The 15,321-nt window shown below is 40.8% G+C and overlaps 1 protein-coding gene across 2 annotated transcripts in view; it reads right to left on the reverse strand.

Moving 5' to 3' along the window:
* Positions 1-5,177: 5,177 nt before the first annotated feature.
* The window catches only part of LOC106812295 (gelsolin, cytoplasmic-like), a 16,512-nt gene continuing 6,368 nt past the window's right edge, over positions 5,178-15,321 (reverse strand). Inside the window, exons 7-24 of one of the 2 annotated variants that reach the window (XM_014816132.1) lie at positions 14,826-14,892; positions 14,458-14,584; positions 13,648-13,668; positions 13,014-13,092; positions 12,616-12,714; positions 12,236-12,392; positions 11,723-11,859; positions 11,076-11,213; positions 10,788-10,874; positions 10,484-10,555; positions 10,158-10,271; positions 9,344-9,427; positions 8,659-8,811; positions 8,261-8,353; positions 7,216-7,263; positions 6,909-6,974; positions 6,495-6,623; positions 5,178-6,041 (exon numbers count right to left, since the gene is read on the reverse strand). In XM_014816132.1, the coding sequence (XP_014671618.1) occupies positions 6,036-6,041; positions 6,495-6,623; positions 6,909-6,974; positions 7,216-7,263; positions 8,261-8,353; positions 8,659-8,811; positions 9,344-9,427; positions 10,158-10,271; positions 10,484-10,555; positions 10,788-10,874; positions 11,076-11,213; positions 11,723-11,859; positions 12,236-12,392; positions 12,616-12,714; positions 13,014-13,092; positions 13,648-13,668; positions 14,458-14,584; positions 14,826-14,892 (1,677 nt within the window). In that variant the 3' untranslated portion in view covers positions 5,178-6,035. The remainder of the gene's footprint in view (positions 6,042-6,494; positions 6,624-6,908; positions 6,975-7,215; positions 7,264-8,260; positions 8,354-8,658; positions 8,812-9,343; positions 9,428-10,157; positions 10,272-10,483; positions 10,556-10,787; positions 10,875-11,075; positions 11,214-11,722; positions 11,860-12,235; positions 12,393-12,615; positions 12,715-13,013; positions 13,093-13,647; positions 13,669-14,457; positions 14,585-14,825; positions 14,893-15,321) is intronic. The other variant, XM_014816133.1, reaches the window with a different exon arrangement.

Genomic DNA, 15,321 nt, shown 5'->3' on the forward strand with positions numbered 1-15,321 from the left:
TCATGTTCATGACTGGTGGGGTGGATGGGTGGAGGCTTCATGTTCATGACTGGTGGGGTGGATGGGTGGAGGCTACATGTTGATGACTGGTGGGTGGGGTGGATGGGTGGAGGCTACATGTTCATGACTGGTGGGGTGGATGCGTGGAGGCTACATGTTGATGTGGGGGGTGCATACTCGTCTGGTGCACCCTGGTACTATATATGTGTTGGTGCACCGATTCACAGTACGAACCTGTGCACCAGTGGAGTATATACTATAGTGAGCTGGTGTACCATGTATGAATGGTGAAAAAGTACACTGTGTGCACTGGTTAGTGGTATACGATAAATAGTGCACGGATACACCATACGTGAATGGTGGGTGCATCAGTGCTCTGTAGCTGACTGGTGAATCGATGTAATATTCATGATTTCGTGTTGGTACGCCACATTTGGTATGTGCATCAGTGCCATCGTATGGGATTAGTGCCGTGGTATACTATATAAGAATGGCACGGCAATGCGCTACAGGCGTGGGTGTTTGTATACAGATGGGTTGTCGACAGCCGTGAATATAAAATGATTTAATAAATAGACGTTAAGCTGATTTTGTAGGTCACACAACCCATTTGCATATGGTTCGACGCGAGTGTGTATCCGTTAGCATGTTAATTAGGAAAGTTGTAGAAATTCGTATAGCATAGTTAATCATGGTGTCTTTACTGACAGAAATTGCACTTGTAGCGGTAATTTATCTTTGCATAACACAGAGCATCCTGATTGTTGCTAATATATATATATATATATAATGCAAGTCACATTTAGTGGCTGGGTGGGGGGGCTTCTCTCCCTATGGCTTTGTTTTTAAACCACTCATTCCCAAGCATGGGGCGTATGTACATCCCGCCTTTTTTTAGCTGAATTCTTTGCAACGGCGCCCTCTGGTGTGTTCGTGTAGACTGCCGCCGTCGCCGCGTTCGCGTTGCCGTGGTCCTCTGATCGCGGCGCGTCGTCGCCACTCTAACAGAAATCGTCGACGACGCGTGGCGATTGCCTCGCTCGTGTGGTTATTGCGTCGCTAGTTGATATTAAGCTGTTGCTTGCTTAGATAGAAAGTCGATCTGGATTCTCATGCTGTGGCGGCGTCGATGACAGCAGCGTAGGTTTCCCGTGCTCCCTACCGGAGATGGGCGGTTGTAAATGTCTAGGCGTGTGTCGGCCATTCTTGGAGACCAGCACACTGAGGAGATGGTGGTTCGAGATTCCGTAGTTGGATTCCTGCCGCGTCTGTTACTAATATATAATTTCGATGTCGAGATGAGGGAGGGTGAGCGTAAATTAATTAATTAAATAGCGCCGCGTGTAGGGGGCATCGTGTAACGAAGGCTAGAGTCGTCACTAATACCGCGAGCGTATCCATGCAGCCATGAACGTATGTATGACTGTGGCATATGTACACTCACTCCATGACATGTACACTCACTCCATGACATATGTACACTGACTCCATGACATATGTACACTCACTCCATGACATATGTACACTCACTCCATGACATATGTACAGTGAATCTATGACATATGTACAATGAATCTATAATATATATGTACTGACTCCATGACATATGTACAATGTGTACTGCTGACTCCATGACATATGTGTGGCCATGAGCAGAGTATGCATGATGTTCGTGACACAACGTGTAGTATATTGTATGGATATGTTTGTTACTAATACTACTGCATGCGAGACATTTGCGTCGATCCTCAGTCGTAAACGATGAGAGCTAGTAATTACGTGTAAGATAACACGTGTTAGATTTATAATATATAAATATATATACATACATATATATATATATGTATGTATATATATATGGGATGGCGATAGATTTAGCTTGTGCTGGTCCAAATAGTCTAGTCAGTTGTCAATGTTGTCCTCGTTTTTACATTTCGTAGGTAGTCGTGCCAGTCTCGCCTGATGTGCGTACGTTGGACAAACTGTCGAGGTGTTACGCTCGGAAGTAATTAATACCTCTGCGCTCACTGAATGTAACGTCTGCTTAGTTTAACGTTTGTTTGGCAAGATGGTGCCTGTTTTTTCTCGGCATTGTGTTTTACGTTAGAACTGCAAGGTATCATATACAGGTAATGTGAAGCAGTCACTCTGCTACGGCGTAGGAAAAGGTTTCTCCTATTTTTCTGAATTGTGTAAAGGTGTATTTTTGAATTTTGCAGAAAGTTGAATTTGACACCGTTTCCTAAATTGTTTAACAGCTACTGTGTGCGCGCGCATGTGGTTGGCCATAGTACTCCGAAATTATTATTTTTACTACGGTAGAATTAACCACGGTAGAATTAACCACGGTAAAATTATAGCTCAGTTACCCAATCAGAGGCCTTGATACACATAATTTAACTGCGGATAAATTGTTTTTACCACGGTAAAAATATTTATTTCTTAGTACGATGGCCAACCACATGCGCACGTGTATGTGCAGACTACCAGATTGTACGTAGATTCGTTGTCCCGCGTGTGCATGCGTGATGGGCGACAACAGCTGAACGTGTTTCATCAGATGTGTTGTATGAACGCGATGGTAATACTTGGCGTTACGAACGCGGGGGTGTAAATTGTTGTAGTCGTCATCGCCATCGTCCGTCATCGTTACTGTTGGAATATGTAGACAAGCACGCCAACCTCAAACGTATCTATCTATTGTTAAACCCCGATTATCCGAACGAGACGGGCAGGAAGTCTTTTGTTCGGATAACTGATTGTTCGGATAACTGATCTCCCCGTATTACCGTTTAATATTCACGGGACCTTGAGATGTTGTTCGGATAACCCGAAATTCCGATAATTGATGTTCGGATAACCGAGGTTTGACTGTATAGTATGCATACTGGTGTAAGTAGGCGTGAGTGTAGGGTAGAGAAGTCAGTGTAGCACGCGATAACGCCACTTATACCGCCACCACCATCACATCGCAGCAGCAGCAGTAGCAGCAGCAGCAGCACAGCAGCAGCACAACAGCAGCAGCAGCAGCAGCAGCAACAGCAGCAGCAGCAGTAGTAGCAGCAGTACCAGTAGCAGCAGTACCAGCAGCAGCAGCAGCAGCAGCAGCAGCAGCGCAGACAGATTTTGTACGAGTCACGACGAAATGCTTCACGTTTTAGGTTCTTGTATCGAGGGATTTTTTTTTAGATATTTACGTAGGAGTAGTAAGTACGGCGATGTTTAGGTTAGGATCGCAATATTAGGTTGACCGGCTAGGTCAGTTTGGATCGGGTTTTTCGATGTTTGTCTATTTAGGGTCTCTGCACCACAGCTATCAGGGCGCAGTAGCACCGAGCTAAGAAGCGGGGGAGGGGGGGGGATAGGTCGACTCAGTTTACAGGTTCTTGTATTGATCACTGATTGCCACGATGAACATATCCATTTGTAACCACGCGCGGGGGGTTCACTAGATACAATAATGTAACCTGACAACAGTAGGGGTACTACCCCCCCTACTCTTGTTAGGTTACATTATTGTATCTAGTGGTTCACGTGCACACGCGCGTGTGCATCGCGATCTGGGAGAGCTTTGTAACATCTTCGCCGTTGCTGCGACGCTGACCGCACATACCTCTCACGAGACCGTCACCACCGCTGCCGCCGCCGCGCGTGTAGGTGTTAGGGCTTCATGGTTTCCGAGTCATCCGCAACCATCTCTGTCACGTTGGACGATGACGATTCGTGTCTGACGTGTGTGTGGGGGGGGGGGCGACTTGTGACGGCGGGAATGCTAAGGATTTTTTGGAGGTGTTTGTAAGTCGTGTTTGTGCTCGTGCTTGATCCCTCATCAAGGCAAGGGGTTGTATAGATCAATAAGTTATGCCATAGAAAAGTTTTACAGTCTGATGCTGTTCCTAGAATATCGTCAGATTATTACAATTTCTAGGGCATAATTTATTGGTATAGATTGTGGTTTACTGTGAAACAGCACCTCTGTATTCATTTGTGTTCTGTAAATTTAAGTTTTTAAAACATTTTAAATCGACGTTTTCGTGCCGGCGAACATGTATGTAAGCGGGAGAGTTGTCACCGACGATAGTGCGTGTAAAAAAGTTTCGAGGTAGTAGCGATTAGTTCTTGAACGCTGTTGCTGTGATGTGCGTACTAGCATGTACACTTGTTGTCTATGTTTGTTCTCACACACAATTCGAGCCACCTCGTTTGAATTCAATACTACCGCAAAACACCCGATTGGTTATTGAACGACGTTGCCGCGATGTACTTACTACTATACTGCATGCGTATGTTGTGTTTGTTCTCACACATTGCGAGCCTCGCTACTACCTCAAAACACCTGAAATCACGGTCTGTCTTGTCCGGCTGTCAACCTATGATCAAGATCTTCTTCATTTGTAAACGATTACTTTTTGTTATGCAACGATGGCGAGACGGCTTGTCCATCCGAGTCGGATTTGTTTTTCCATCGAGTCTTGAAAGATCGGTGTGTAATCCTCACTCAAGAAATTCGGTTCTCATGGGTGTCTAGTGACTGTCAGAACTTTTCCTCCGTGGGCTGCACTTAGAATCTGCACCCACATTTAGTTCTAGTCACAGCTGAAGATATGTTGTGAGGTAATACTGCGGGTGGGTGTGAGAATTGGAAAATGTTTGAAATGTGAGGCTTTCAAAATTGGATGGATGGACGTTTATGAAAAAAAAAACACCATCGTATATTTTTATCGGTTTATTTTTTACGAGAATTTATCGTGGCTTTTATCCGCGCGTGGTGTGTACTGCTCAATATACCGCTTGCATTAGATAGTTGCAAACACAGAGAGAGCATTAATAAGAAAAGCAGTATAGAGTGGAATAATTTGCAGGCGTTATATGACTCGGTTATTTTTAGTCTTATTTCACATTGGTTATTTCACATGACCCGTCTCGTCGTCACAGTGTCTAGATGTAGAAAATTGCATTCATTCTTTCAGCGCGTTACCGGCTACAAGTTGTCGCTCGCGCCGTTGTCTAGGTAATGGCCGGGTCGTGACCTCTCGCGTGGTCGTTCACTTGTCCAGCTGTTAGACCGATTGTAACATGACATATGGCATCTTACGGTTCCGTGGGGAACCTGAGAGTTACTGTCTCTGTTAGGGGATTGATTGGGAAAAATAAAGCCACACTAGTAACAAGTGAAGTGAACTGGTTTAGTTTCGTGTGGGAAAATAGTTTTTAATTTCACATCTTACGTTCCATGGTTTACACTAGTTGCATTGCTAGAAATACATATACTACGTCTTCTTCAAATAGGTAAATATTATCATTACTACTAAATATATAGTACATCTTACCACCCTAGTTACTGACCAAGAATTAAATAAATTGTTTCAAGCCTGATAGTAAGTGAAGGTTGGCATAATTTCCTCTTTTCATGATTCGAGCAAACTTCTTACAGATATAAATACAAATTGTTTGAGAAAAATGGAAGATTTATCTTATAACCACTTATATGTAACAAAATGGTACATATAGAAAAAAAAACGTTACATAAACGTTACATTATATGTTGACTAGCATATAGTAATATAGGTGTGCTTAAATTGTCATGCATATGTGACCATTTTTCCGTCTACCTTTCTTGGAGTTGCATTTCTAAAAAAAACGACTTCTCTACCGCACAGTTAAATCCTGTTTGTTTGTAAAATTATCAGAACTGTATATTTGGGGTGCTGGAGCCTATCGTCAGAAGCAATATATATGACTTAACATTAGTCTTAACATTAACTTTTTCTTGTAAACCGCCGACAGAAATGTAACGTGTTAAGCGAATGAAAAACCCAAGTTTCCTCAACTTTACGAAACAAAATTCTACAAGCCAGGGCCCGGGATAGATGTTGCCTAAAACAAAAAGTTCCGTTTTCGACGTGTTTTCAATGGTTCATCTTCCTACTTCTTGGCCAGTTTCCAAAGAGGCACAGCGGTCGACTGATGATGCAAGAATGGATATGTTGTAGGGCTAGTTACCCTCGCAGACATGACAAGACAAGACTTGCTGTTTAATCCTGTGAAAAAAGGAAAAAGTGGTCGGTATCACGTACTGTAACTGAAAGATGCATGTTTTCCAAAACACTGGAGAGTCGGCTATCGATAAATGCTCTCGTTATTTTTGTTTTGCGATGTTATATGATGGAGTAATCGACCACGTATCATGTAAAGCACAATAAAAATTCAAGAATGTTGGAGACGTAACCTTTGCATTAAACACACTTGCTTACGTGCGAGTCGAAACACACCATAAATGCACTAACAACTCATTAGAGAAACGGTAAAGGGTACATGAGAAAGGATTCACTATGTTGTTATCACCGAGTAGCAGTGATAGAGATGAACTGAGCGAGTGCACTGGAGCAAAGGACTGCAGCAAAGAGACTGTCGAGTGACTTGACAGCACAGCCGTAAACAGTCTGGCCTAGTGAATTCTGGATTAGGGAGAACTACAGAAGGAATCGTCCTACCTCTCCCCACATGGAAGCATCCCAGTTCTCGAAGTATCCGGTGAAGGTCTCCGGCTCTGATCCCTGCTTGATCTCGAAGAACACGCACGTGTCCGCCTTACGCGGGCTCGGCTCCGACTTGAGGTAAGCCTGGTAAATCACAGGGGAAACGTGTTCCATATTTCACGCTACCCACTTACCAGTCCCTCACGCACAGACGGATAGAGAGGTAGTCTATTTTTTGTTAACATATTCGTCTGGTATTAGGTAGATTTTTCTGAATGTAAATCTACTTAACACACACAAAAATGTAGCTAATTAACAGATCTTATCAATCGAGGCTATAACCCTAATTCCGATTAACTTTAATGGAGGATGTTATTACGTATTCTTCATTTTGTTGTCAACAGAATGTGCAAACAATGAAATACTCACCATGCCAAGGTCATAAGCAGCCTTTTTCTCCTCATCCAGTGAACCCTTTCCAACCCAGATGTAAATCTATAATTAAGCAGGAGTAACGTTTTAAACATCATCAGATCCAACTATTAAACTGATTGTGACAATTTTAAATGTCCGTACTATATATGCACACTCTCTAAATGTAAAACATCAAGTATGTAACTGTGAAAATCGCAAAAGCTAAAGATCTATAACCCAAAACACGTCATTTGATTTATTATAGTTTTGGAAAATTAGTTAAATTAAAATTACTAATAAAAATTTGTAAGTATGGATATACCTCATCAGATCCACTGTCAAGAATCATAACATCGTCACCATCCAGATCCTACAGGGGGGGAAATAAACAAGTTTAACACAATTATATCACAGTTTTTGCTCTGGAAGATTGATTAACCAGTTATTTTATCTAAATATATTCTACTTAAATGTTGACTGATTTACAGCAGTAGACACTCGGTGGCCATTGAAATATAAGAGATGAAACATCTACATATTATGATCTGCCATGTCCATATTGCCATATACATGAATAAATAAAAACGAATACATTTTTTTTATAATGAAATAGCAATGCATAATACAATATTATATTGGTGCATCGGTGAATAAAAGTATACCATATTATCATATGATATTATGTGCAATTTCTGAGTGTGCACCTAAAGTGAATATACCCTGTAATTCATGGGATAAGCCTAGGGTAAAAGCAAATCAGTCACATAAATAAATTGACAAGCTTCAGTGAGTCTGTATCCACCACAATAAAACCAAACATTATCCCAAGCCAGCATACATTCCACCACCAATGACTAAAGCTTCGTCAATACCTCGCCAGGGACTGCATCATCAGATGGCAAAGCAAGGTCCTGAAAAGCCGTGGTGATTTTGTTTACTAAGCACTAAGCTTACTACGTAACAGGAAACATCAGACGACCTTCTCTATTTCATTCTCATCCTTGACTGATTTAAGCATAAATCACAAGATATGGCGCTTCCATGGATCTATGCTCTACATGGCTTCAAACATATATTGCCTGCCACATGGAATATTATTGAAAATGACGCTGTTAACATCTCAACATACTCCAGAGAATATGTTGCTTAACATGCGAATTTAGTCGCTATGAATCGTTGTTGAATAGATAGTGCACAACAATGCATTGAAGTATCTGCCTGTGAGATTCATGCCCATTTAACTGATGATTTGATCCCCAATTTGTTACTTTTTGCTACAATACTGTACCAACCCCGTCTGACGTATTGGTGTCGATGATGTCATCATTATTACCGGTGTTCGTTATCACTAATTACGTGCTAATTACCTCCTGCACAAAGTCAACTATCTCCTCAACACGCAGGCGGTTCCTAACGAGAGTGCACTGGAAGAGGCGCGGAGGCAGAGCCGGCGGGTGCGCCTGTAACGTAAGAACGAATGGACGGATAAATACACGATGTTACGCTGTGCAAGCGGTCCCACTCCCACCTCTGCATTATTAGATCTCCTTTTTACGATGACGCGTGCATACAATACACACATTTTTTAAACAACAAACATTTTTTACAATACATTTAATACTACATTTAAGCTTTAACATTAAACATTTAATTTAACATTTAATACTACATTTAACTTTAAACATTAAACATTTAACAGTTAACATTTAATTTATTTTTTACAATACAGACATCTTTTGAATAAAAACATTGGAGAGTTTCTCACCCAGACGTGCTGCGTCGGATATTCGCCGGGGCCGCCGAGGGCATCCCAGAATTCATCTGGCTCTAATCCTTCGTCTACTACCTGCGGTTCGCGGTCGGGCGAAATCATGGGAATGAGGTCTGTCGCCATGTCTAGTTCAACGTCGTCGGCACCCTGTGTAGCACGAGAATAATCTTAACGTCGAATCGCGAACGCGGAAAGCGTTTTCGTTGAACTCTCAATGCAGCGGAATTTGAAACTCTCACAAACTATTACTATTCTATGGAATTTAACTATTATGCAACGTTCCCCAAATTAACTCGTGGAACCAACACGTTGACTGGTGCCCTGCTATCGCCATTGTGTACCCATAGCCATAGCATACAGATATCAATCACACATAGATACACGTAAATGCACGTGCGCGCACACACGAGGTCAATCTAATAGTAAATTAACGCTGTCGACCACCAACAAGCTATATGTCTCCTCATGCATACTCTTGCTGTCGAACCTTAATTGCTGTTCACATAATACTGTAAGACCGACTATAGCCACGTGTCTTACATCACAGCTATATAGCTTCCAGTGAGAACAGATTATATAGGAGGTAATATATGACTCACTATAGCGCTCACACTGAAACTACAGAGTAAACCATTTCGGAGGGAGAGTAGAAATATTTACGCGTGAATTAAACTATTACCTTTCCTCGCCAGATGTAGGTGGCATTGGGCGTCTCCAACACAAACACATCCTCAGAGTTTAGAGACGAAGCCAGCTCGGGAACCTTGCGAATAAACAACGACGGTTTAGCACATACACGCCACCTGTCCATATATATATATATATACACGCACGCACGCACGCACGCACATGAGTCAGACACGACTGAAACAGGTCTCCTTAATAATACACAAATATCGTACGCATAATATCAAGAGCTAATAATACCTATTATATATTATATATAATAAGGTATTATTAGCTCTTGATAATATATATATATATATATATATATTTGCAGGGGTAGAAATTAACTTTTGAACAAGGGAGTCCAACGGACTCCCTGCCCTCAAAAAGAGGGAGTCCGCGGCAAAATGAGGGAGTCTGCAGTCTGAAGTTCAAAATTAAAGATATTATAACAACACATGTGCTTATTTAGAAGATTCATGCGGTTGCACGTCTGGCAAATTTTCTTTGGACATTTGCTGAAAAAATACGGTAATTCCATGAGGCCATGCTCTGGAATAAACTAGACTCCTGCATATGTCAAATCAGGAAGTCCGACAGTAAATCAGGGAGTATTTGACTCCTGACTCCCGTTAATTTCACATCCTGTATAGTGTATATGGTTGTTGTTGTGAAGCACCGAGGAAGAGACATATATGTTATCGAAAACTCAAAATAACACGCAATCAATGCAAAATAACAAATTGACACCTCATTCTATATACATATATATATATACACACTAATACTGGTAGCAATAAGGAGCAGGTCTATATATATGTACGTACCTGGACAGCACGTGTGTTGACGTCGCTGGTGCCGCGGATGTGGAACAGCCGTGTTCCGTCAACATCGTAGGTGTCGTGGTCGTGAACGTTCCTGAACCCGCTCGCTCTCCCGCCCTACGCACACAAGCAATGCAAGCAGCCAGGTTAGTGCCTCAAAGACGTGCGCCAACGTTGATATAGAGATTTATTTACTTGTTTGCTGTTTGCTTGCTGAATTATTTTTGACACATTATGGGATTCACTGTAAAAGGTCAAATCAAAAGAAAAAGATGTGTGTGAGTTTTATACCATTAAAATTGTTAAAATTCACATATGAATGGACATACCATGAATACGACCATCTTGCCCTTGAACACAGTCAGGAAGTGGTCTGGTTCTTCACCCTGTACTACTCGCACCTGTGGGTTGCAAGACACATTTGCAAATTTCATATAATAAAATATATTACACATTATATACATCTCACTATATTATTATATGATACATAGTCTTTGAGGTAATCTAACTTTGTTTTCTTTGTTCAATTTTATTATGTAACGTAACGTTCAACTACAAATGGCCACGAATAAAATCGTTTGTGAATCAGGAAAACTTGCGTATGAATGAGTAAAAGTTTGTTTATATACTAACCTGCACGGCCTTTCCACCAACTTCATCATCTAATTTCACTGCTAGGATCGCTGATGCTGCCTTCTCATCCTGTGAGCTTTTGAGACCCTGGAATTATCATGAGTATGCAATTATTTAAGCCATATCATGCTATTACTATTAGAGCATTCTAAATACTATATAACTATTCTAATAACTAAAATACTATACGTATTCTAACAAAAGTTCTATTTTCACTTCCAAAAATGGAGTTTTCTGTACTAAAACAACCGGAATAAACGTTCACGTATGTATTTTTACGCCAACTACCTGCCAGAAGTAGACAATGTAGAAGTCACGGTTGTCCTTCATGTAGCTGTACTTAAGGATGTAGCTGTCACCACCAAAGAACCAACCGTGAATAGATGGATCCACTGGCACCATTTCAAATTGCTCAATCCTCCACACCTACGACAATTATGCACAGAAATTAAATTCTCTGTCAATTTCGCGAGTTAATGTGGTCGAGATAAATGTAAAGTCAGACTGAATACATATCTAGTTGATTTAGAATTAAGTATAAAACAATCAACTTCCACACTCGTCTAAAGACAGTTCTGTCCAAAATTCCTGTGTAACAGCTAATGAAGAATTTAGTTTCAAGAATTCATGTTGTAAAATGAGTCCAGCTTAGTATTTAGCTTATTGGCACACAGTGTATAAAAGGTGACAGGTTTCTTCAATGATGCTACGGTCTATAGTTGCCTAACACAGTTAGAGCATCTCTCTCAGGCTCCAACATATTGTACTGATAAATAGCTACATTACTTTGTTTAGATTATAAGTTATTAATATAATAAATTTAATAATTTTTAAAAGGTAATATAAGTGAGTTGCATAAATATCTAGCTATCTTGTGCCGATACAACAACGTCGTGCAAAGAGTTAGCAAATTTCCCATCGATTCCCACACCCACCTCCAGGGAGCCTGATCCATCGTCAGGCATGAATCCGCACGCGCGCCCTCCGTGTTTAGCTAGTGGTCCCCAGTTGAAAATGCGCTTCCTCCTAGAGTGGATCGTTTGCAGCTCCTTGCCTTCGTACTCCTCCGGTGCTGTGTAACGCCAACGAAATACACATGATGTCAAGAATATATGAGAATATATGTGCCGGTATTTCCACGCACTGTGTGTTTAAAACTTATGTAGGTAGAGTCATATATGTATCCCTTATACGACTGACATAAGGTATCTATTACCTGAAAACATGGGATTTTTACTGATGTACATAATGATGCATTTAACAATGCATAATCTTCACAAGAACTTAATAAACATAATTTTCCCTCATAATTTTCCTCGGTGCTCGTCTTAACACATGCAAAGACACTCACACTTACACGTGAGTCAGGACACGAACAACCCGTGCCATATACCGTGATGGCGCTGCGCCGCATAACTCAGAACCAAGATCGGAACAGCTGTACGTACGTGCGATCGATCCGCGGACGTGGACGTTTCCCAGCCCCACCTGTCCCTCTTCCTCCGCCCAGTCAGCAAAATGCACCTTGAAGAGAGCCGGTTCGCCACCATCGATACAGCGGGTGATCGGAGTCCAGTTCGGGTAGCCGCGGCCCTTGAGGTATTTCTTGAGAACGGATAAAGACACGGCAACAACTTTCAGTTACACTTCCACAGCTCCTTCAGTTAACTTTCGGTTGACGGCCAACAGCTTTCCGTCGCGGAGGTTTCGTCAAGCGTATATGTAAAGCGGAAAAAACAAAAAAAGTGCAAATGGGTTTCGTACTTAGGGCATGTATCGTTTTTATCTTGCGTTATATTGAATTTATGTTTTTTATGGGTGCACATACCATTGCGTTGTTCATGGCACCGAGCCTCTCATCCTTAGTCGACTGCTTGCCGATCCACACAAAGATACCGCTTTTTCCTCCGTCAATAATGAAGCAGTCCTGAAACACAATGCAGGGCAGTGTATAGTTATCTTGCTACTAATTTGTGCGGCAAGTAATTTAATTTATTTTGTTTTTCATTTCCTCTTCCCTTACACTCCACCCTCCCTCTCTCAACCTCTCTCGATCTCGCTCTCTCTTTCTTTCTTTCTATCTCTCTCTCTCTCTCGCTCTCTCTTTCTTTCTTTCTTTCTTTCTATCTCTCTCTCTCTCTACATATATATATATATATATATATATACACCTTTTATAATAATTATGAGCTTTATTAAAGAAAAAAATACAACTGAGATAAATACCTGAGAGTCCAGCATGTCCTGACTAAGAGGTCCCTCAGACACCTTTACTGCCTTCAGCTGTCCCGAGGCATCACTCACTCTATAACGTACAAACATATGCACTTCATGAATTCTCAACACAATCAACGACACTGCACATACGTACGTGAAATGTACATCGCAATAAATTCATGAGACAATCAAGAATAATAAAAGGACATTTGAAAAACCTTCGATAAATTATGGATTGAATACAGTGAATGCTCTAACTATAAGACTCTGTTAATAACAGACAATGAATAAAGTCATCAGAATGTACAATAATAGTAAGGCATGCAGTCTAAAACTTTGAGAATAAGTAGCCTTTATGAATAATAAAATAAATCTTGATAAGCAATTAAGCTCATTGTATTGCTGAAAATATAAAACAGATTCCAACCAAAAACTATACCAAACTATACTTGCACCATATATACTGTTGTCAGAATTGTTATGAAGCTTGGTTAAAAGTACGTTAATAGTGCAAGCATGTGTAAGAGTTAGTGCTAGCGATGTGATCATGCAGTGCATATGTGATAATGGAACCTTCACCTTTCCCACCCTCCAAAAAGTCGTGCTGTAATTGTGCCCAAAACCATATTTATTGCAAACTCACCCCTCTGCATCCAATGGAAGTCTGTTATCAAAAATGACGATTATCTGTTATATTGTAAATTAATGGATACAGCTAGATAGATACCATTTCTATATCTATAATTCTGGCGAATATGAAATAACAAAATGGAAAATCTGCATAACATTGTAAGTCAATTGTTTAAGTAACAACAAAACATGACCATTACATGCATAATATGGTATGAATGCATTTGTGTTAAATACTAGCTATACTTGTTAACATGAAAGTTACATGCCTCTAATCAGGTATTATACACATGCATTCATTAGCCTCTTTAAATTCATTCATTCCTAAAGAATCTTTAACAGAAGACGTTTGGAAACTAATAGGAAGTTTTTAACAATGTTTGATATAGTGTCCATGCATCACAGCCATCTATTCCCAGAGTCCCCCCTTTATCCTATTTAATATAAGTCCCGAGTGTTATATTATTAGTTATAGAGTAAATTATTGATTCTCAGCGAGTTAACAAACGCAGCAAGGAAAAGTGTCTGTTTCTGGTTTTCAACTCCATGAGCATTCATACATCTACGATGTATTCTGTAAATATTCCGTATGATGTACAAATTAACGAGTACAGTACTTCATTATAAATATAACTCGTGCATTAATTGCTACTCGAAATGCAAACTATAAGGACCTACGGAAGTACTGTAGAGTACTTGTACTTGTACTTGTGTAAGTACTTTCACAGAGGAAACACACACACTGCTCTACTACCTTCTCACGAGCATAGAGCATCGACCGACAGGAAGGGAGAGCGTGGGTGTTAGAGACGAGCACGCGTACCTGTATAGCGCAGTCTGTCCCTTCGTATCTTTAATGTTCTCGTCGTCGGCTCCCCCCTCGTCTGCTGACTGAATGTCGTCTCTCCCACCGAGCGCCTCGAAGAATGGCTCGTCGTTAGTCTGTCCGTCTGCTCACAGAAAATGCTCCTGCATCAGTTTATCGTTCTCATACATCGTCTCTTCTACGTGAACTAACTAACTGGACACTGTTTATCAGACTGGATGGAACACACTCGACTGTCATGGAGGTTTCACTCAATCCACACATTCTACATACACTATTTCTCTATAGTATAGCAAATGTGAAACATATTTCAAGCTATAAGTAATTTTTAGCAGTGTAGGTATTGTGTCGAATCGTAATCTTACCCAAGAGAACGACATCAGCTCTGCCCGCCCTCTCATCATCTCGGATGCCATTTGCCACTTGGATTGCCTGTAAGAAAATCTCCGAACTTTAGTATAACAATTTCAAGATGTCAGCATATATGGCAAAGCGGATAACAATTAAAGCATCAGTTTCCCATGTATGACACTGCATTGCAAACATTATTCATGATTTCTAGACAGTAGCAAAGCCTGCATGGGCAGAGCATATATGCAGACATGTACAGCCAGTATAGTATACAGTATACAGTATACATGTACAGTATTGTATGCTTAAGAGCATATAGAGATACAGGCCATGTTTACGTGGTATCCACCAAGAACATTAACCACCAAGAATGGAAGCGAAGAACTTGGGTTAATCACAAATATTATAACCTTACTGCATAGTTACTTATTATCTCTTACATAAAGGGCGAGTCTGTTTTTGTGTCTGTCCTTCTGTCTATCTTCTCCCCCCTCGTAAGAGCTCACCCCC

This window comes from Priapulus caudatus, unplaced genomic scaffold (assembly GCF_000485595.1).
Source record: "Priapulus caudatus unplaced genomic scaffold, Priapulus_caudatus-5.0.1 Scaffold631, whole genome shotgun sequence".
NCBI lineage: Eukaryota > Metazoa > Priapulida > Priapulimorpha > Priapulimorphida > Priapulidae > Priapulus > Priapulus caudatus.